General features: G+C 38.4%; 1 protein-coding gene across 1 annotated transcript in view; it reads right to left on the bottom strand.

Moving 5' to 3' along the window:
- Positions 1 to 4,242: 4,242 nt before the first annotated feature.
- LOC147633172 (agamous-like MADS-box protein AGL11) overlaps positions 4,243 to 24,344 on the bottom strand; it is a 31,347-nt gene continuing 11,245 nt past the window's right edge. Inside the window, exons 2-7 of the mRNA XM_086805815.1 lie at positions 21,255 to 21,330; positions 5,328 to 5,389; positions 5,053 to 5,152; positions 4,931 to 4,972; positions 4,766 to 4,807; positions 4,243 to 4,620 (exon numbers count right to left, since the gene is read on the bottom strand). Of these exons, the coding sequence (XP_086661941.1) occupies positions 4,570 to 4,620; positions 4,766 to 4,807; positions 4,931 to 4,972; positions 5,053 to 5,152; positions 5,328 to 5,389; positions 21,255 to 21,330 (373 nt within the window). The 3' untranslated portion in view covers positions 4,243 to 4,569. The remainder of the gene's footprint in view (positions 4,621 to 4,765; positions 4,808 to 4,930; positions 4,973 to 5,052; positions 5,153 to 5,327; positions 5,390 to 21,254; positions 21,331 to 24,344) is intronic.

Raw genomic sequence — 24,344 nt, 5'->3', positions numbered from 1 at the left:
CAGTCTTTTCTCTTGTATGCTTGCCCCCCGTGATCAAGTTGGAGGGCCAATGGGTAGTTCTCATTTAAGTCGAACATCTTCATGTTGCTCACACCTAGCCAATCATGGATTTCTTGTTGATGTATTACCATTTCAAAAAACTATGACAACAATGCGTAACTTTCCTTGCTCATGGCTATTGTCGCTAGAGGTTGAAGATTGTGGATAGTGTGGCCTTTTGAAGATTGTGTACATAGAGGTTGGGGATTAGCAAAGCAACGGTTGTGCCTAACCAAGAGTGGGATACAAACTATTTGATAGATTTTTAAACAAGTGAGGTTGGGCTAGGCTCTCCGAATAGTTATGGTGGGCACCTTAGAACCCTCGTTGATAACAACGAGCCTTACACACAACCTGAACATGATATTCTTTTAAGACCTATTTTTGTGTAGAAGCTTTTAGGAAATTAGGTCATGTTCAGTATACGCGCCATCGTGCCTGGTCTCACACTTTTTTTTACATAAACCAATTTGTACAGAAGAGAGTTTTTTATACAGAGATTTTATGAAAAGTTTTGATTTATTGCCGGAGCAAGATATATATATAAGCACATTTGGGTTTGCATGAAGGGTGGTTTCAGCAGCAATAATCATCCTTATTATCTAGGAAGAGTAACCCAGCTTAAGGGTGGTTTTAGCAACACTCATGATGCTTGATTCTTCTTCCTTTGAGGACGCCTTAGCTGCACTCACCCTGTCTATGGGGCCTGTTATTGTAGACACACCAACAGGCGCTTGCCATGCATGAATCTCAGTCAACTAAATGAGGATTATGTCAGAAAGTTGAGAACACACCAACGAGTCAATAGTAATCACCCGGTTTAAGGCGCTGTTTGGGCGTGCAATTCATTAATCAACAAAGTTAGTGCGACAAAAGCTATACTGGGGTTTGATTACCTTGGATCTTGGGGACTCATTCTTCGCTCGAAGCAAGTTCTCCTGAATGTAATTATCAATCCAAAACCCATTTAAACTCTTTGTTACGTGTGTTCTTATCGTATTACAAAATTAGTTTGTAAAATATCTATCCTATATAGAAAAAACAAAATGCATGAGCACGCACCTCGTTTGGCCAAAGTATGTCCCTTTGGTAGCAAAACTGATAAATTTGGGTCTCTAAAAAGCTTTTACTTCTCTTGTCCACCCACTTGTATTGTTGAGTGCTCATGAAAGTTTATCTTTTGTTCTCTAAATGAGATTACTTGTAAAGGAGTCAATAGGGGGATTATACATTTTGGCTGTCACATGCACCCTATTGCTGAAGCAGTGACGACGAGATTTGGTTGAGATTCAGAGTAGAGTGAAAGAGATGGTGTCAAAAGATTTTAGTGGAAGACCAAGATCAATGCAACAAAAGTTAGCTAACGAGATTTGGTTGAGGTTCAGAGTAGAGTGAAAGAGATGGTGTCAAAAGATTTTAGTGGAAGACCAAGATCAATGCAACAAAAGTTAGCTAACGAGATTGCGACGCAGTCAACACTATTTGGGAAGCATGAGAATGATGCCAAACCTTGAGACAAAGAAATCAATGACTTACTAGTAAAGTTAGCACCTATATTAGACAAGTGACAACTATCAAGGTGGAGAAAGGAAGCCCAAGTGGAGGAAGGTCAATGAGTGGGAGATAATGATGCTATTTTCAAGCTCAAGAAGAATTTAATATTTGATTATTTCCAAAGCATGGTGTTTCTAGGAGAATTGTAATTCTCAGGATTTGATAGGTGCCATGTGTTTAAGATGTTCACTCAAGCCTTGGAAATGGTGTAGAGCTTGTTAAAAAAATGAGACCAGGAGGTGAGCTAGGTAGCTACTAGATTTTTTTTAATTTTGTGAGGAGGATGCATGACTGGACTACAATGGCTTGCAATATCTACAATCCATATGTTCAGGAAATGCAAACCTTAGCTATTGGTGATTTTAAGGTCGAGGATACAGAAGCTCAGACCCTATTTTCAAACCATCTTAACAGTGTGATGGAGAAGGAGGGATACAAGAAGCCAAAATTTAGAGGATTCATGGCTGATCAGGCCCAGGCAAACTGGCACATGCAGTGCGGATGGTCTACAATGGTGGCTCCAACAATGGGATGACGAGTGAGGAAAGATCTTGCTTATTTCATTGGGAACAAATCTTACAACAACACTACAAAAAATGCATTCTGCCACACAGTCAAGAAGAGTTTAAATCAAGATGCCGACGGTAGAAGTTTGCACCATCTACTGAGATAGAATTAGATTCTTTACGAGCTTGGTTGAGACAACGACATGTTGACAAGACAAAGCTATCCATGTTAGAGACATGGCTAGTATGGTGGCATGCCAGAATGGCACATTAGGGTGAATACATGATCAATTTACGAACGATGGCTTGGTAATAGTAATTTCTAGAATTTGTACACTTCTAGATTAAAAAATGTGGACTTGTTATGCTTGTTGATAAAGATATTGTGTGTGGTTCTCATGTCAATAGGAAATCGAGACCAATGAAAATTTTTTGGTGCCAAGAACAAACTTGGCAACGTCTGTGCATGGTAGCTGCTTGGCATCAAATGATGGAGTAAAGTATTTCTCTTTGTATAATGCTTGTCAAGGTGATTTTATGACAACCCTTTTGCAACAATCAAAGCATCCATACTCCCATCAAGGATGGAGACTCACATCATCCAGAGTATGAGTATGTGACTCGAAGGGTAAGATGGCCTAAGCCATCCCAAAGAGAGAAACAAACGAGATCAGGCACTGAAATCGACATTCACCCAACAAGGTGGGCTATTCCAAGGACCAATCCAGGAAGTGACGTTAGATACCTACGCAATAACGGAAAAAAGTGTGCAATGATTCGATTGATAAAAAAGGAAGAGTTGGGTTATTGGGTGTCCCAGCTCCTTGTTTTCAAGGCTTTGTTCAAGTTGCATTAGGTGTCGAGAAGATCCAATATGTGTGGTTCTTTGGGAATGACATTGATCATACTCCAGAACCAGAAAACATTGTATTGGAAAGACCAATGTTGTATTGTTTCAAATGATAGTTTTATCAGCCAAATTTGGTCTCTACACACACCTTGTTTTTGCCATGAAGCATGTCTTTTAACAACTGCAGTAGCTACATTTTGTCTTCTCACATCTTGTTGACACTTCAAATGATCTATGTTTTGATAATTGTACTAGATAAATTTGGTATTGGCATACATGTTAGGACTATGGATCAACTATCTTTTAAGAATCATGCATTGTACATTAAGTTTGACCACACATGTTAAGGCTATGAATGGTCTATCGTTTGATAATTGGGTTGCCTTCTTGCAATGAGATGGAAAGATGATGGTTGTGTTTGATGTTGAGATGGTGGGTGTATTGACATGCAAGATGGAGAAAGCAATGATCTTATGCCATGTGTGATGGAGAACATAGCACATATGTTTTGATAATTGTATTATCCAAATATTGTCTACACGCACCTTGTTTTAGCCATGAAGCAAGTCTCTTTTAACAAGTGTGTTTTGGTACAACATGTCGTGTCTTTTAACAACTGTGTCTTGGTACAACATGTCTGCTCACGTCTTTTTGGCACTTCAAATGATCTATCTTATTGCTTTGCAAGATGGAGAAACTTATCGTTTTCTTGTGAAATATGTCATATTTTGTCGTTAAAGTTCACTAATGTTTTTAAAGAGATGGACCCTTTTTTCCCATCGGTTGTATTGCCCATACAATTTTGCTTGTATAATGCTTGCCCCCGTGACCAACAAAGATGATGTGATGTATGTATGCATCATGATCAAAAGGCCATGCTAGGGATAATAGTCTTTTCTTTTGTATGCTTGCCCCCCGTGATCAAGTTGGAGGGCCAATGGGTAATTCTCATTTAAGTCCAACATCTCCATGTTGCTCACACTTAGCCAATCATGGATTTCTTGGTCATGTATTACCATTTCAAAAAACTGTGACAACAATGAGTAACTTTCCTTGCTCGTGGATATTGTCGCTAGAGGTTGAAGTGTGGCCTTTTGAAGATTGTGTACATAGAGGTTGGGGATTAGCAAAGCAACGGTTGTGCCTAACCAAGAGTGGCATACAAACTATTTGATAGATTTTTAAACAAGTGAGGCAGGTTGGGCTAGGCTCTCGGAAGGAATAGTTATGGTGGGCACCTTAGAACCCTTGTTGATAACAACGAGCCTTACACACGACCTCAACACGATATTCTTTTAATACCTGTTTTGTGTAGAAGTTTTTAGGAAATTAGGTCATGTTCAGTATACGCGCCATCGTGCCTGGTCTCACACTCTTTTTTTACATAAACCAATTTGTTCAGAAGAGAGTTTTTGATACAGAGATTTTATGAAAGTTTTTGATTTCTTGCCGGAGCAAGATATATATATACGCATATTTGGTTTGCATGAAGGGTGGTTTCAGCAGCAATAAACATCCTTATTATCTAGGAAGAGTAACCCAGCTGAAGGGTGGTTTCAGCAACACTCATGATGCTTGATTCTTCTTCCTTTGAGGACGCCTTAGCTGCACTCACCCTGTCTATGGGGCCTGTTGTTGTAGACGCGCTTGCCATGCATGAATCTCAGCCAACTAAATGAGGATTATGTCAGAAAGTTGAGAACAAACCAATGAGTCAATAGTAATCACCCGATTTAAGGCGCGGTTTGGCCGTGCAATTCATTAATCAACAAAGCTAGTGCGATAAAAGCTATATTGAGCCTTGGGGTTTGATTACCTTGGATCTTAGGGACTCATTCTCCGCTCGAAGCAAGTTCCCCTGAATGTAATTACCAATCCAAAACCCATTTAAACTCTTTGTTATGTGTGTTCTTATCGTATTACAAAATTAGTTTGTAAAATATCTATCCTACAGAAAAAGAAAAATGCAAGAAACACGCACCTCTGTACGCAAATCGTCAACTTGTTGCATGAGCAGTTGTGTCTGTTCAGGAAAAAAAAAAAAATTTGTATTTAGTTTAGGATAGAAATGTCGTATTCATTTAACAAAGTATCGACAATTACCTTTCTTTCTCTCACACGAGATAGGCCATTTTGAAGTTTGTTTTCAAGTTTTTGCAAGCTCCTAATCTGCAATTTGTCTAGATTCTCACCTGACATATTTCTTTAAAAATCGAGAAAAAAACAGAGAAAATTTAGTATACTGCTTCGATAGTATATACGCTGTATACCTACTTCAAGTCATGGGATACGACACAAGCTACCATGAAATGCTTACAAGCATTTGAGATGACAAATTTGGCACGAACATATATTCAATGCAGGAAAAGTGTTCTTACCTGTGCATTTCTTCTAGGACTTCTAGTTGGTTCTTCATTCGCACAGCCTCATGCCTCCAATACTAAACAACACAACATTATTGGTTATTAGTGGTCTTACCAATTGTTAAGTGTGAAGACCAAATTTGCCAAAGTCAAGACATGTTGTAAAAGTTATCTTTGAAGTCAAGCATTGGGGAGGGCTGTGGCTAAAAGTATAGGACACGTCATGAGAGATAACAGATAGAGTAGCTCTGGGAAGGTTGCACAAATTGCGAAGCTTACACACAAGTTCAATGGAGACGTCAGCGATCCTAGAACTCAAGGTCTTTGATCAAGTTTACGAGGCCTCATGTGGTGAGAGGGATGATCTTGCAAAGACCAACACATTTAGCCTTACAATAGATGGCAAGGCTGATGATTGGTATCAGACTCTCAGAGTTGAAGAACGTCTAAACTTTACTAGGCTTTGAAGGTTATTGCTAACACAAAGCTGAGAGAGAAGAAGATGAGTTAGTGAGAGATTTTATTACCGCATTTCAGCTCTTGTTGTGTTGTACATGAGCACTTTTCCAACAGTCAAGTGCTCGATCCATTTATCCATAGGCTTAAACATGAACATATCCATAATGGTTTGGTCATTAGAGGTATCACCACCTGGGAGGACGTCACGGCTAATGTCATCCAACTTGAGGATAACTTGATGATAAAGGGAGTAAAAGCTTCAAATTCTGAGTTTGTTGTGTTAGCTAGGGGTTGTAGTGCTACCACTGCAAAACCTGTAGCTAAAGGTAATACTCTAGTAGAAATGACTTGGACTCACTTCTCAAAAGACTATAAGAGAAAATGAAGGTTACCAAAGCTTTGAGCAATGCATACATGTATCCAAGGAGAGTGCTATATTGGTGTTCCATTTGCCGTTAGGGACATATACCACTAGCAAATGTCCAATTTTAAGAGCTCGTTTACAATGGTAACTATAGCTTTTGTGGGCGCTATAGTCACAAAGCCTGAGATTTTCAAATATGCCTATAGGCTATTGCCAATACAACAAGACCATAGCTAGCCTAAGCTGTCTGGAAAGACCTTGAAACCAACCATCGCCAGGTGGGACAAGAAAAGAATGTTTGTGTTCCGGAAAGTCAGGTCAACACTACCAAAAAGAGGAAGCTCTCTGAAGGAGATTTTAGTAGGAGAATGGTGTTGGGGCATTTACCACAGACCGCAACCGCATTCTTGTAACCGCACTAGATAAATTGTTATGCGCAATAGTCAGTAGGGATTCCAAGGGATATCATTAGTAGATGTATCTATTCAGATCACAGATACTATTCCTATATATGGATGTAACTGTATGTACGAATCAAGGGAATTATTCAATCAATGAAATCTGTTGCAATGTTCTGTGTAATTTTTCCATACTTGTCTTCAATCTCTGATGCTGTTAACCTTTTATCCATCTGTAAGATAAGTATGCTGTGAATGAGGGTAACCAATCCCATAATTGCTTATTGTCTGTGTAAGAAGTAAATGCAATTACACTTGGTGATCACGATGTTCGCGAATGCGCACCCGTTCTCAGGGGCCTCCTGAGTTGGTGGTCCCAGCAACTGGGCGGCGGAGCCACCGTCTCTTTGACGAAGCTCGTCATGGCTGGACGAGTAGCCTGCCTCTTTCCACAACAGGGCCAGAGGCTAGGTGGCGACGACGGAGCCGTTCCTGTCCTCCTATCCACACCCCAAAGACGAGTGGGTGTCCTTTGACACCCCAAACCTCTCCTCGAACAATGGCACAACGGCTGTTTCCTTCACCACTGGTGGTTCCACACTTGCTGCCTCTCGTGATGGTCGTGCGAGCCCATAACATCAAGTATTCTAAGTTTCGGGGAAAACAAGGAGAAGATCCGAATGCACATGTGTATCAATTTGATAACTCTTATGGCCTGAATGTGCCTCCATAGCACACAAACACACACACACACACACACAAGAGAGAGCAAGACACGAGAGAGATGGATAGCTGAATTTTCTTCTATCTTCTTCTTCTCTACTCAACTAACATAACAAAAAGACAAGAGTACACACTATATGGGTTAGTACTCAACTACTACAACATACAAGGGTCAGTCCATAATGTGAACCCAAATAAATAAGCTGGTGCTATAACTATGGCAGTCTCTAGTAATCCAAAATGGATGTCACACAGTCTGTTATCCCACTGGCTGCATATCACCCATAATCTCACCAACCATGCCAGTGGTGTAGATGTGGAAGCTATTACCCAGGCAGATCATCAATGTCCGTCGTAGCACTAGTTGAGCTCGATATCTCAACACTCCCCCTCGAGCTCAACTCCATAAACTACACTCCAAGTAAGCTCCTGAACCTGTGAAGCTTCTCTGTGTGCCCAATGCCTTCGTTGAAGATGTCAGCTACCTGATCCTGTGTGCTGACATATACCAGATCTAAATCTCCTACTAGAACCTTCTTCCTCACAAAGTGATAATGCACCTCAATGTTCTTTGTTCTACCATGATATACTGGGTTATTGGCCAACTGTATGTTGCTCATGTTGTCATAATATATGACAACTGCTCTATCCACGGGCTCTCCCATGACACCAAGTAGCTTCTGAAACCAAGCTACCTCACAAGCTATCATAGCTGCACCCCAGTACTCTGCCTCTATACTCATCAAGGTAATTTTTGGCTGCTGCTTATTGCTCTAACTCACAGTAGCACTCCCAAATGAGAACATAAAACCACTTATAGATCTCATGTCTGCAATACTACTAGCCCATATCTCTGTACTAGCCTCGTACAAAAGTCCATAGTCAAATGTGGACTTTATGTACTTGAGGATCCGTCTAGCCACATCCAAGTGTGGCTTCCTAGGAGCCTGCATAAATTGACTCACAAGTCCAACAGCATAGCTCAAGTCTAGCCTTGTAATGGTCATGTAGATCAAACTACCCACTATGCACATGTATGTAGTGGGATCCTCCAAAAGCTCACCTGTATTTGCAAAAAGCTTTGTGTTATGCTCCAATGGCAATGAAATAGGCTTGCAACCTATCATACCATACTTGGACAACATGTCCAAGCCATACTGCCTCTGCAATAGCAAAATGCCATAAGGTGATCTCACCACCTCTTAACCCAAGAAATATCGTAGCTCACCCAAATCCTTCATCTCAAACTTCTGCTTCAAAAGCATCCTGACATCATTTCCTTAAGCAAAGGCACTAACTCCCATGTTGCATTTGCATCCAATGCTGCCATCTCCTCATCCATGGCATCTTCCCATTTCTTTTTCCTAATTGCCTGCTCAAAGAAAGTGGGCTCAACCTCTTGTATTGCCTTTACCATGCAAGCATGATGATGGGCTGTATATCCATCATATCTAAACCTATCAATAAGGTATCTAACCCTCGTAGAGACCTTCGTACACCTAAATCATTGTCAAGTGTCCTCATCAAAACAACCCTAGTTCTCCTTACACCAGAAGTAACCATAGACAAAATGCCAAGCTCCTCATCAAGGCTCTTCTTAGAGCCACTAGAGTCACCATCCACATATGAGTGACCTGCTGACAGATGAAGCACAAAAGGTTGATCTACCTTTTTCCTTCCCTTTTTGTGATGCATGTGTACCTGTGTCATTTCTCAACTTGCCTGACCATGGACTAACATTGGATCCACTGCTGGAGGACTCCCCACGTCCACTCACCAGTGATAGCTGCTTTATATGTGATGTAACATCAGCACTTCTTACATCTGCATCTTCTATTGTCTTCACTACTGGTGCATACCAGCTACTCATCTCATCGAAGACAACATATTTGCTTACTTGCATCTCACGAGTGGTAGGGTTATAACATTTATAACCTTTTTGGTCCATAGCATAACCACAGTGAAGATGCATTTCTCGGCCTTTGGATCCAACTTTGTTCTCACCTCATCAGGAACATGTACATATGCAGTACACCCAAACACTTTCAAGTGAGACACATCCGGTCTTATGCATGTAAACTTATGTTCAGGAGTCATACCATAAACAGCTACAATGGGTGTTCTATTCATAATGTACACAGCAGTTGATATTGCTTCTGTTCAAAAGTAATGTGGCATATTCTTTCTAGCTATGAAGACACGTGTCACTTTTACAATGTGCCTATTTTTCCTTTATGCAACACCATTCTATTACAGAGTGTACCTGCACGTAAACTGCCTCTTGATTCCCTGCTTTCTCAAGAAATCACTGAACTCATTGGAGAAATATTCTCCCTCACTATCTTATCTTAGGCATTTTATTTGCATGCCTTTTTCCTTTTTGACCAAGGCTTTCAATCTCTGAAAGTGAGCAAACACCTCACTTTTCTCCATGAAATAAACCCACACTTTCCTATTGTGGTCATCAATGAATATAACATAGTACCTACAACCTGTAATTATTGAAGTCTTGGGTTGGTCCCCATATATCTGAATGTATGACATCCAATGGCCTTGCACACTGACATGCTTTTCATGTGGGAAAGCATGTTTGGCCTGCTTACCAAGTTGGCATGCTTCACATATCTTATGCATAGCCACCTAGGATGTTATTATGTCTTTCCTCTCCAGACGCACCAAGAGTACCCCAAAGAAATGATGCCAACATGTCAAGCAAGGATAATAGTATCAACTCACAATAAAGCTTTAAGAGCCAAAGACGTCATGTTCACATCAATGTTAGGTTCCTAAATGAGTGCTAAGGACACATGGATACTATGAAAGGATCAGAAATATATGGGTACCTAAACAGTAAAGAATAAAGTAAAGCCATCTATGTAATAGCCTTGTCATTGACCACCACCAATCACCCAAACAACTACATCAAAGCCAGCTAAAAAGATTTGGAAAGGATAGGAAAGGCAAAACTGGATCCCTATTAGAAAATCAACCCTCCCAAGCCAAGTATCAAAAAAGGTGTGGGTGCCAAAAAAGAAACCAAGTCAAAAAACTAACCTCAAGTGGCCACACAAATTGGTGCCCATTGAAGAGGTGACTGTGAAGCTATAAGAAGCTAGACAAAAGCCACAAATACCTTTACAACCTGACATCACACAAGATGCCAATCAAATTGGGGTAAAATAGGTGAACAGTTACACAATTCTCTCTCTCAAGGGCAAAGCTATCGTAGCATGCACACAAGAACACATGTCCAAACAAGACATGTTCACACAAGAACCTACTATAAATTCTATGGATTGGTTGATTCAATGGATAAAGTAAGAGTTGTTATGTTCCATAGAAGAACTATAAGCGTTATATCAACACACTCCTTATACATTGAGAGCTTTATCCCGATGGATTGAACCAATGGAGTATCAAGCTACTAAATATAATAATGGCGATCTTGTAGTACAAGCTCCGGAGGACTAACTTGCTAATTGAGTTCTAACACTACTAACAACCCTGTAGAAATCACTTCACTCACAATTCAATCAGATTCACCATAGTGATTTTATAGAATCACACCGATGATTTTTGGCTCCCATCTTGGAAGCCATAAATTACTCCTACATTGCATCATCTTCCACTCTCCAACCTCACATGTTCATAAACTCACATTCCTATCACCGTGATTCTACATAAATCATGGCCGTGACTTTGAACCCTATAGAATCGTGCCATAGAAAATGAACGAAAACTAAAATATATTAAGCCCTCAGGATGTGTTGTGATACCTTGTTCTTGAATTAAGTTTTATTCAGATGCATCTCACTTGACATAATTGGAATAACCATGATCTCGCCTACTATTGTTTGCCATGATTATAGCCATTGTTGATGTGATCACGGTAATGGTAGTAGACATAATCACGGCCTGCACTTCTATGCTAGTAGGAATCAAGATGCTACCACATGTCACATGCATTAACCATAATCCCGCAAGCAATAAGTAGGTGAATAGTTCTTCATTTTTTTCATTATCTTTTCCATTTTTGAGTTTTCAAGCTTCCTCCATCAACGATTCCGCCTACGCACCTGCTACTTCACATACATTCATTACCATCACCCATAGCCATCTCCAAGTAGGAGCAATTGGTTTCCCCTATATCCTTCATAAGAGTTCTTAATGTGTCTCTTAATCTACATGCATGATTAATGATGGCCTGGTGAGTATGAGTTGGTGTTTATCTTCTCTCACTCTTCCCCTCCCATCCTTGTATTTAATGTACATTCATTTGGTAGCACAAACCTAGGTGACCTCTTTCTAGCCCTCACTATCAATATCTCATGAGCAAAACTATAATTTCTACAAAAGCACGATCCTCCTCCATCACTGTGATTGCATAACCATGGCTACCAAAACCAAGCCAACTCAAAACTTACCCCTTTCCATTCAAGGGGCCAACGGTTCTCATTGTTGATGCCCAATGAATTCAATTTATCACCATGATTCTACAATCCATGGAATCACAACCATGATTCCTACATCACTAATCACAATGCCAAAAGTCACCAATCCAAAGGCTTGCACATGCCATGATTACCACATCATCAATCATGGTGCCATGTCACTAATCATGCCCTAGAATGTTACATCAGCACTGATAATGCAATCACAATGCCAAGTCACCAATCCAAAGGCTTGCACATGCCATGATTACCACATCATCAATCATGGTGCCATGTCACTAATCATGCCCTAGAATGTTACATCAACACTGATCATGCAAGCAGAGCTTAGCTTTACAACATCAGTTAGCTACTCTAATTGTCCAAGATTTAAGAAAAATATCCATAATATTTTAACCATGATTCTGTAGTCTGTAGAATCATCACCTCGTGATTGATCACCAATCATGGCACCACATCACCAATCATGGTTATATATTACATCATGATTTCCATGTCATCTATCTAAAATCATGTCACCAACAATCATGTACAAAACCACGAATCAATTACCATCATGCATAGTCCCAATTCTTAATCCTTGATACTGCTTCCCAATGGGTGAAGACCATGAGGTATATCAAACCATGATTTTATAGTCTGCTAAAGTCATTCTAGAGAGCTATAATTCATCCTCTAATACCCTCAAATAGTTCTATGCTAACATTCACAACTTATCCTAACACAAAATTCTAACAAACAAAACTCTTAACACGAGAAATGGTACTCCTGCCAATCAGTGAACTGATAAAGCTGTCTTTGTTTTAGTAGAATGGCACGTAAGGATGTGAATCCTGACCCCTTTTATAAGGACCCCAGGTCACCACTATCCTCAAAGGGAGATGGTATAATCCCAAATAAGAAGGCCAAAGAAAAAGTAGCCAGACCTTTCCATCAAAAGACTAGCTACCTCAAGCCCCTCATGGATCAATGCAACAGCACCATACTCAGCCATACCAAGACAATGGTGGAGAACAAAAATGTATATTTTAAGTACCACTCTCCTAGGTGTATGCAACTAGTGTGAGAATAACACAGAGATAAAAGAGAAGCTTAACCAAATAGGGGTCAAAAGTTGGGTAGAGGAAGTACAATGCAAGGTGTACACCAAGGTCATGCCAAATTCCTAACCTCTTACTAGCAAGGATCCAAAAGAGGAACAACCACCAACATAGATGGATCAAATAAGGTAATATTGATGATAGAAAAACTCATCCAGGAAGCCATGCACCAAACTTTTTTCCTAATCCCACGCCCTTCTCAAAGAAGCTGGATTTCTTGGATATTTTCCCAGCCAACAAAGTTAACAATGTTCAAAGGTCTTGAAATCTCTACCCTCAAGGATCCAAAGCTAAAGAAAGCATGCTGAGTGTGCCATAAATGATTATGAAAGTCAAGCCAAACATATACAATAGTGCACAAGGTTTACACGTTGCACAAAGGTGACAAAGATGATTGGACTAGCATTCTGCATAGGGACTTCACCCATTACTTGGTCAAGCATGGAAACAAAGTGGTCAACTAGTATATCCTCACATAGGTGCTTAACCACACTGCTGGGATTCTAGAGAGCCACTCCCAATAATCAAAGAGATTTCCCTGGATAAAGAAGCATTCCAGAAGTGATTACAAGAGCATTTGGTAGTGTTAGTAGAGTAACAGGATTTGATGGCAATGCTTGAGTTGGGCTCCCCGCCAATAGAACATGCAAAGAATAAGAGAGTCAATACGAACCCCTAATGACCGATCTCTATTCTCCCAACATCCTTGGCCCCACCTCATGAAAAGGAGAAGGAAAGTATGGTAGGCAAGGTTTCAAGAAACCCGGCAAGGTTTCAAGAAGCCCACCACCCACTGCCTTCTCCATCTCTGCAAGAACCCACAACCATGAAAATACATGAAGAGGCCACTCTCCCTAGCATGCCCATCCTGAAGTTTGAGGTGTTATGCATCATACAAAACCAAAAGGGAATCCTACCTCCTCTGCCCCACAAAAACACAAAAAAGTGGCACCTCCTTGGGATTTAGATGAGACTTTCTAGTTGGAGGAACTAATTGCCCAAGTGTCTACACCCGAGTCATAGAATGAGCAGATTGAAAGCATTCAAAGCAGCTCTTGCAATGAGGTGGAATTAGTAGCAAAGGACCAAAGTGAGAAGAAGAGCAAAAAGAAGAATCATTTAAGTCACTCCTCCCCTCTAGCTACAGGATATAGACACAACATCAAGGAGGTTTTTTATACATGAGATCAAGAAGGGTCTCCTTCACTACCTCCTCACTACCTCTAAACAAGTACAATAGGGTAAAAGAGTACTTGAAATAGGGTGAAAGAGAAAACTATGAGATGGAGGCCTATGTCTTCGACCTTAATATCTTATCAATCCAAATGATGGAGAGAAATTTCTACATGTAAGCCTCTACCAACCGCATGTTCAAAAGACAAGCTAGTACCCTAGGAAAGGTAAATGCCCAAGTAATGTCTCAAGGACATTGATATTAAGCATAAGGAGACACCAGAATCTTAACACAAAAGTATAAGAACTCCTTGCACAGTTGGAGTACCATAGGTAGGAGGTAATATATGAAAAAGACCACCATACATAGTTGCAAATCCAGGTGGAGAGCCTCACAAAAAAAGACCACCATACAGAGTTGCAAATCTAGATGGAAAGCCTCACAAAAATAGTTGTTATAACACTAGAAGAAAAGGAGGAGTTATAGGCTACTAAAACAAGCTTAAAGGTTGCGAGAATTATGAAGTACAGGCCCGAGATCTCAGAGAATCCTTGTAGGACTTGCAACCTAAAAAGGTAATCATGATACACAAAGCCATTAAATCTCACATCTAAATAAACAAAATTTGGATGCACACACAACCAGAGAAGGTCTATAGGTCGACTTGGTGATCCTCACAAAGGAGAGAGATAGCCTCACAACTTAGAACCTACAACTCAGTGAATCCCACCGCCAACAAAGCGAAATTAGGGTGGAAATTCTCACAAAGAAGACATATGGCCTTGCCACTCAGAACCTATAACTCTCTGAAGCCCACCAACAAAGAGAAATAGAGGTAGCCAGTGTTTTAGCTGACCAAGAAACCTAGGTGTAGCAGCTCTCCAACAACAACTAAGCTACCCCAGGGAGCTGATCAAAGACAATGATAATTCTTTCCGTAAGCTAGTGGAAAGAGAATCTCCCCTTGTTGACCTTCCACAGTGGTTCCTGGGGCTCTTACACATAGACCTTTACCTTGTTATTTATTTCACTAACACTCTCTCTCTCTATCAATATAACGTAAATCTAAGTGAGGAACTAACCCAAGGAGATTTGGCATTAATTTAACAAAATACCACAAGATAGGTTGATCCCATAGTCATAGTGGATATATTTATGGGGGTTCTTTTGCTAAGGAAGGGTCAAGCTCTATATACATGTCCCCTACACTTTATTGTACTCAATGTTCAATCAATTGGTGTAGATTGCTCATACACCCAACTAACTTTAATGAATCTGAGGAGCTTCTAGAGCTCATGAAACCTACTACCATTAATTCTTTTATTGCTCCTCTCCCTAAAATACAACAAAACTTTAATTGTATACTCACACATGGGTGAGTAGAAGCCTGGGATACATACCAGTATCTTGTCCTCCAGAGTAGTAAATCTTACTACCCTTATGGCATTCTCAAAATTTTTGATATCATTTGTGCACATCTGTATACTTTACTAACATCATTAGTGAGAATGAAGACCTCCATGCAATTCATGATTTCTTTATAACCCCTACTTGGTGTTTGGTCCAATCACTCTTATATATCTAATATATATGATAGTAAAAACAAGGATGACAGTAATGTACCACTAACTAAGAGTGATTTTTCCTCTTCCTCCTTTGATTTCCCCACCAATACTCTCGACCTCGAGGAACCCCTGGATGGCAAACCAAAGGCCGAACCTACTACTCAACAAAGTCATGAAGTTGCGGATTATTACTGCATCGACCCAATTTTAGATCTACCAATAGAAGAGTATGAGAAAATCCATTACTTAAACCCCATCTCATGCACCAAGAACTCTTACAAATAACCCCTTTTGATCCCACAATTCCTATACAAGTAGAAGCATATGCAATGGCAACCGAGTTGCTATAGGTTTACCATATCCTTTAGTTAGTTAGGATCAACCAGAAGCAACAAAGCTTGGGTAGTTGGCTCAACATGATTCATTATGTACAAATGTGGTGTGAATCTCAAGGCTCGCTAACCCATGGCTTGCTAATTTTCTTGAAATATGCATTGACATTTATGATTTCCCATGCTTATAAATGATGAAAGCAAGAGCATTCAATAGAGTCAAGGGGAGATTATGAAGAAATCTAGATGAACACTGATAGCCAAATTCTAGTGGAAAACTTTGGTATCCAATAGCAAGCTTGGCGGTGGTGCCATTCCTTGCCATAAGGCAATGTGCTGCCATCTACAGGGTATCCCCATGGCACCTTTGCATAGATCCATTATACATGACAATTAAAATAAGGTTCATTGGTTCTGCTCGAAGCATGCATTCAGCTCGGATTTCATATTTCTTGGGATTTTTTTTTTGTATTTGAAGATGAGAGATGGAACATGATTTGTAACATCTTGAATGGGAATTGAGGGTTGTCAAGTTGGCATATGAGATGTAATTGCTTCTTGGTATATTAATATATATTTATATTGCTCCGAAAAAAAAGGTTCACTAAAAGAGAATTCAAGTAAAGTCAAGCTCGGGATTCACACTTCCTTTACAACTTTCCTTACTTTGAGCATAACAAATTTGAGACTCTCAACAAACAATGGTAGTTTATGCTCACCACAGTGCATGCATGGAGGGAAATCCTAGATCTAGTTGTAGTAGGCTATCTGTAATTTTTTTAATTGATCTTCTTCTCATTGACATCCAAGATGATGTCTACAGCTATAACCAAAAGGGGACATGCTTTGATCTTAACACAGGGCCTTCCGATAGTGGTATCATGTACTACTAGCATAGGCTACATTGTCTACCATCATACATGCATACTAATTTTGAGAATATGATTCATGCCAACTTTTGGAGGTCTCTCTACTTTCTCCATAGAACTCTTTGCATCCTGTGGTCCAAAAAGAGTTTCTACAAAGAACATATAGTTCAACCGGCCCTACAAAAATAGATTCCAAGGATGGAATCTCCAATAGGTAGGGGACATATTAATCCGATTTTGAGGTTAACTTAGCATCTCTCCATTACAAGAGATATAGCACAATAAGTGTCATGAAATGGTACTATAAATGTTATAATTATGAGAATGGTTTGCAATGCCAAATCCATGTATCTTATAATCATTTAGCTCTTTTTTTTAACATTTTGGGTAACCAACTGTGAATAAGGGCCAATTGTATAGATAACAAATTCTCATAATGCAAGACCCAATCCCCCTTTGTACCAAATTGAGTTTAGCCTTATCTCCTTGCTCTCTTGTGTCTATGATGTGTGAGAGAGAGAGAGTTAAGGGGAGAGAGCTTCATTCTTGGTACACATTTCTCTTATGCTTGTGCTCATGAGTGTGAGAGTAGAGAGGAGTAAGTGTCTTGGTATGAGGAGAGACATCCTTATAATGATAGTTTGAGGAAGGAGAAAAAGGAATGGTGCTAGCTACCACTAGAACAACATGGAGTTCTCAAAGATAAGAGCTTGGATGCCATCAAGTTTCCCACAACATGTTAAGGGAAGCATTATCCATTGCATTTGGAGAGATATAGTGTAACAATGCCTTATCTTTTAATGTGGCAGAAGTAGCAACTATAGAATTTGCAAAAAGAAATGGTTTCCCAAAAGTAGCAACTATAGGATTTGCAAGAAATGGCTCCCCAAAAATAGAAACTATAGGATTTATAGGAAGAATTCTCAAAAACGATTGTAAGGTTATAGGAGACCCAAACAACTCATGAGATGCAAGACAAGATTAAAATGGCAAAGAATGCAACAGAACAAATAAAGACTCTACTACACAATTGAAAAAACAAGCTTAAGAAATGAAAAATAAGCCAAACAAATAAGTTTAAGATATAAAAGTACTTCCTGTATTATAGGATTATGCAAAAGAAAACTTTAAGGGAATAAGGCCCACTTCAAAACAATGTTTACAAAGGTAAGAAGAGATGGCAATAGTGAAAAGAGTACTAAGCCACCAAGTGGTGCTAAAAATGCCATCAAAAGGTACTAAGGAACCTAAATGGCAAGCTATATGCTACAAAGAAGGAGATAACTAAGATAGAAATTTAACTAAATTTTAAATATCAATATGCAATGCTACAAAATTCTACCATCTTTGATATGATATAGGGAGAGGATGCTAGAGATTCATTTTTGCAATTGACTTAACGTATGTACTCATACTCTCTACACCCTATCCTAAATTTTAAATATTGGTGTGCATTGCTATAAAGTTCTACCATCTTTGATAGAGGATGCTACATTCATTTGCCCAATCCACTATCTTCAACACCAACCTCTCCAAACTAGCCTCCCTCCAAAAGTTACAACAAAGTTTTGATGATTTATTCAAAACACAAGGTTAGCTCAAAGCTTATGAAACCTATCAGAACTTACTCCTCCATAATATCTTCTTATGAAACCTATCAGACTTACTCCTCCCTCTTATTATGTTATCCTGTGGGTATTCTCGCTTTATATCATAGAATATATACTTATTTAGAAAATATTTTATGATATTTAGTTTTTGACTTTTATATTGATCATATACCCCACAATCACATGTCAATATGAGCAAGAAGTACGTATATTATTTGATTCTATCAACACTTCCCCTATGACCATAAAGATGAAACATAATAATAGAAAGAGAGAGAGAACTTACCTATCTCATTGAATTTGTCCTCTAACTTTAAGACTTCTTCCATCTCACCTTCCTAAGAAAGGTGAGGCCCGTAATGGTCATGTAAGTGAAAATATTAGTAATTATTATTTCTTTCTTCCTCATCACTATTCACCTACTAACCCTCTATTTTCCCACTACTCAGCGGGTGTACGTTGTTTTTCCAAAAACGAGGTCCTTCTATTAGTTAATAGAAAAAAAACTCAAAATCCTACATAAAAACTTGCCTCTGTATGGAATCTCTGAATGGAACGAGGATCAAAGAAAAAAAAGGAGAAATGATGTAAGGCTATCTCATACAAGGGATGGTGGAGGGAATAACTACACAAGTGGCTAGACTCATCACCCCTTTCTGTGAGAGAAGGACCAAGTTGCTAGAGTGTCAAGAAGTCTTCTCCACACTTATGCATATGGTCAGAACCACCTTGATGCTTCCCCCACCATTGACTCCATGGGAGCGTGTACTTTGAGGAAGACCTACATACAACATACATTCAAAGGGTATTAAAAATACCCTTTTGTGAACTTTGACTTAGTATAATGATCTCTTTTTCTTTATAAACTTACAAGTTCTTTTTAAAATACCATTGAAAACCCCTTTATGTAAGTACATTTCTGTAAATGTTTCTCAAAATATTGGTTTAAAAACCCCTCCTAATGATCGCACGTAGTAGACTTACATATTTTTAAGTGAGTCCCCTAAGGCCTATTAACTCTCTCTCATCCTCACTGTTATCAATTGTCCCTCCTACTAATCCTTTAGAGCATGAGGACTTAGTGGCAGCATAACCGAATATAATGATTTTTAAAGGTCGAGCTAGAGAATTTGGGACATTAGCAACAACAGTCGAAGAGCTCCAACAACCAAAAAAGTCAAAGAGAAGTTATGCTAGCTACACCTTTGGATGAGGACAAGAGCATGGTCCATATTGATATAATAAATTATACTAAATCCTAAGTTAAGGCTCAATTCCTTGTTTAGAGTAACATCCTTTCATGATGCCACATACACTTTTAGCCTAGTAGAAACCTTGAATGTCATACAATGCTAGATATGATTGAGCTACCACTTACCAGTGAAAAAGGAACCTTAAGGGAGAATGTGGAAAAGCATTAAAATTTAGCCCACACACAATTAGAAGTATATTTTAGAAATCAAGTTAGATAATTATGTGCAACTATCACATGTAGAGGCAAAAGAATCCAACACACATAAGAGGATGACATAGAGATGATGGTACATAGATATAAACAAGATAAAGAGAATCCTCATCTCATTAAAAACTATGAAATATAGCCAAGATAAATATAGAATGACAAGTATTTCCTAAAAAATGAAGCTAATATAAGTCTTAGATGCATGCTCCAAGGGGATTAGATCCATGCTACATGCCAATATAACATAGGTATAAACCAACATTGGAGTTTTGTGGTGAGAAGAAGAAGAATTCATGCTTTTGTTACAACTTCCCATTTTTCCAACTTGCACCTTTCAACGTATCCTTTTTATCATTAAGGCATGGAAGAGTATAATCAATCAAGTTATTGTTGCAACTTGGAGGTTTCTAAAGATATCCGTGGTGTATCGGCCACTAATTTAAATAAAAATTTGAGTCATTTTTCTTGATGAACAACTTATAATTTGATAAGAACAAAGGTCTAGAACTAAGAGTAATCAGGTATTACTAACATCCACTACACTCCTCGCACCTCCATACATGCACAAACTTTTGAAGATATTATTAACATAGGATTTTGGATAACACTTCCATATTTTAAATAAACTCCTTCCATGTTGCAAAAGTACATGAACTACATGAACTACTGCTCACACACTCTTGATGATTTTCCTTTCAAACAATAGGTAAACTTCTAAGGACAACATTATATGTATTAAGGGGGATGTTAACCTCATCCCAAGGGTTTATAGTTACACTCTGCTACACATGAGAGAAAGTGATAAGTGTTATATGTAATGGTAGTATAGACAAATGTCCAAGCTATCCATGTAATGGCAATATCAGCAAATTTAATCTTTGTGAAAGGCTAGCCATGTCAAACGTCTATTTAGTTGACTTTTGAGTTTTGGGTACCCAAGTATGAACAAGGTGCAATTGTGGGGGTACCCAAACACAAATAAGTACCAGTTGTATACAAGTGATTTTATCATAATGCAAGACACAAATCCCCTTTGTGTTATGAGTTTTAATCATGATTTTATGCTATCTAGTTACTATGTAGCTCGTTGTATATGTGTGAGAGCTTAGAGTAGAGGTATGCTATTCTTGATCCATGTTGAGAGGAGTAAATTTCCTACTTAGAAGATAAATTGTAGGAGAATAGAGCTTCAACACCTAATTGAGCTTACAGAGTTCAAGAGGTTTAAACTTGAGAGAAAGGTAAGTTTCCCCATGATACGTTACATTATACTCTTCCATAAATAGTCAATGTGTAGAGTTCTAGAAAGGGTAAGAAGGAGATATAACAAGTTCATATCAACGGGGAAAAATATATTTTTTAATTTAATATACTTTATATTATGGTTGAAAACTCAAAAAAACATAATCACTTTGTATAAGTAACATTTTTGTACCTCAGTATTTGACGCTATAACATTTCCACTCTTTATCCTTGAGCACATTTCATGTCTTTCAAATATCTTTTGCATCCTGTCAAAATAAAAATTTTAAATTTAATCTCTCTCTCTCTCTCTCTCTCTCTCTCTCTCTCTCATAACTATAGGCATACTTTGAGGGGAATAGGGCATGGAAGAAAAAGATACATTGCTATTTTGTAAATATCCAGAAGGCCTCCAACTCTGTTGCTTGATACCCATTTCTAGATTAAGTAAAGGAGATTTAGTTCTCATTAGACCCTATATCAGGTGACTCAAGGAGTTAAGAGGGAACCCATGGGACATTAGTACTACTGGAATTTAACTCAAATGGAAGCATTAGTAGGTACAAGGTGAAAATCAAGAAAATTCTCTTGATGGAGCTCTAAAACAAGTTGTATTCTTTACCAAGACCATTGAAGGTCACGAACACCATATCATTATTATCTACTAGAGATCCAATAGAAGCAAGGGCACCTATAATCCATTTAACATTCATTAAGTAATCATTTATACTTAGCTTTCCTCTGGTCACATTATGCAACTTTTGAGCTTGGGTACTTGTGTTGTACATCTTCAATAAGGTGACCCAAGTCTCCTTAGGTGTTTACGTATCTTGTATATACACAACCATAGAGTATGCCACACTCACAAATAACTAGTATAACATCTTTCTAGCACTTTCAAGCCATGCTTTATATGCTTGCATTTGTCGAGAGGTGGTATTTTCTTCCCCAATCTTTGGCTTCCTTTTTATAATCTATGATGAACTCCGAATATCTTTTTCCCATAAGGAAATTAGTAATCACTTTCATGCTTGGAAGCTATTCCTATCTAGCTTCTCGCTCACAATTCGGGATGGTCGATTGTCAAACATGATTTCTTGATTATTAAATAGTGTTTGAAAAAACTTATGCACATATAGAGAAAACTTGCAATCTCTAACATTGTGGTACTAGAAAATTGTTATAATGCCACTACAAGTGAATCAGTTCACACACATACATTCAACAACACTTGTAAACACTTAGATTCTCTGCCACTATATATGAGCTAGTGAGATATACATACATTCACTAATACCTATATATGAACTTGTTATATTGCCACTATATGTAAACTTACTATAATGCCACTATATGTGAACCTCAAAGGGGGGTCACTGTACTAACCCCATATATAGCACGTGCATTGAAAGGATATTTAAAAAACCCCCTACTTACAGATTTTTGAATATTAAAATCAATCCTTTTGTAACACTTCTCCTTATGTATCAAAATTTTCACCATTTCAATTAAAAATTCCCTTATGTATGTAAATTTTTTTTTGTAACTCCACGAGAAAAAAAACCCTTCTGTTGAGCTCACATGCTATCTTACATATTTTTGTTGAACCCTCCCTCTTCTCCCCTCCGGGCAAGATATGAACGAATCACATGTACATACATTCACTAATACAGTAACACTTAGATTGTCTACACGAACTATCCTCCAATGAAATGTTTGTTGTAACTTTGCAGTAAACCAAAAATTGGACATAGGCAGTCAATATCAACATTTAAAGAGAGTATCTAGGAAACTTGTAAAGTTAAAATAGGACGTGAAGCATGCCTTAATCATGCCAAAATGTGTAATAACTCAATTAACAAAGTTTCTTACACATAATATGGTCTTCTTCCTTCATCCAGGAGGATGCCTCAATTTGATATAATGACTTCCTTATCTTCCTGTAGCTCTCACAGCTACCAAAGGTGTTGCTTCAAAATCAAAGATGGAGAGATATGGACATACCTTTACCCATGTACCTCTTCCTTGCTTGCCTTATTCTTGCCTCTATAGCTCTTACACAAACTAGAGCTTTGATACCATAAAGAGAATTCAGGGAGAGAGAGAGAGAGCTTTAGTTCCTTGCAAGCAAACATGGACACACAACAAAGAGCAAGATACAAGATAGATGGATAAGCTGAATTTTCTTATATCTTCTTCTCTTCTCTACAACCATTTAACATAAAGAGATAAGAGTATATAATATAAGGGAAATTACTCTCCTTCTATGACATACAATGATCACTCCATGGTGTGAACCCGGCTATATGAGTTGGCACTATACCTATGTCATACTCTAGTAATCTAAATATGGCTATCAAATTGTATGTTTTTCATTGGTATCATATCAACCATAATCTCACCAACCATGAGAATGGTAGAAGTGCAAAAACTATTACCTAGGTGGCCCATCAATATCCAAAGCACTAGTTGATCTCAATATCTCAACAAGTATGAGCTAAATGAGCAGGAATATTACACGAAGGACATAGCATGCCTCACAACCTTCTTATCCTTTAGAAGACCAAGTCTCAACAATAGGTTCTCTTTTACAATGAATTTATCAAGTTTGGAGAGACTTATCTGACTGGATGACTGGGAACCTAAGAGTCCACAAATCTGAGCCTAAAGAGGAGGAGCATGAGCTGTGTGACACTAAGCATTATTCTCTACTTCATCTTGCAATTCAATGCTTTGTATTGTAAAGTTCTCATTTCTACCACTATGTTTTTTTTTTAAAACTTGGTGTAAGCTCTAGGAAAAGGTTTTTTTGGAAGTTTTGAAGACATATCTAGAGAAATGTCTAAACTTTCAAATAACACAATTGTTCATACCTCCACCATGCGATGATGGATAGTTGAATGAGATAAACTAAACTCTATAGAAGTTCAAGATTAGTCTTATTATTGATTCCTATAAGCTCTAGAAAACCATAAGATGGGTTTATGCAAAGAAAAGTCTACTCAAGATCTAATAGATCTAGTACAAATCATGCCACATTGGTAGATCCACTATAAACCATAGTGTCAAATCCCTCTCTTGCTTTGGCATAGAGGCAAAGGAACACAAAAATGCTATTTGTCATCGTCAATAGAGTCATTGTTTTGATGATGATCGTGATTCAACATATTACCATAGCTTTTGAAGCATAGCAAGTTCTTAGAACCAGTATGAAACAAGGACTAAGACAAGGATTCAAAACCTTGAGAATCAACTTACAGAGTAAAAAGGCATTCTAAAGGAG

The sequence above is a fragment of the Cibotium barometz genome, chromosome 12 (assembly GCF_041138505.1).
Source record: "Cibotium barometz isolate CiBa-2024 chromosome 12, ASM4113850v1, whole genome shotgun sequence".
Classification (NCBI taxonomy): domain Eukaryota; kingdom Viridiplantae; phylum Streptophyta; class Polypodiopsida; order Cyatheales; family Cibotiaceae; genus Cibotium; species Cibotium barometz.
This window is presented reverse-complemented; position numbering and strand designations above follow the sequence as displayed.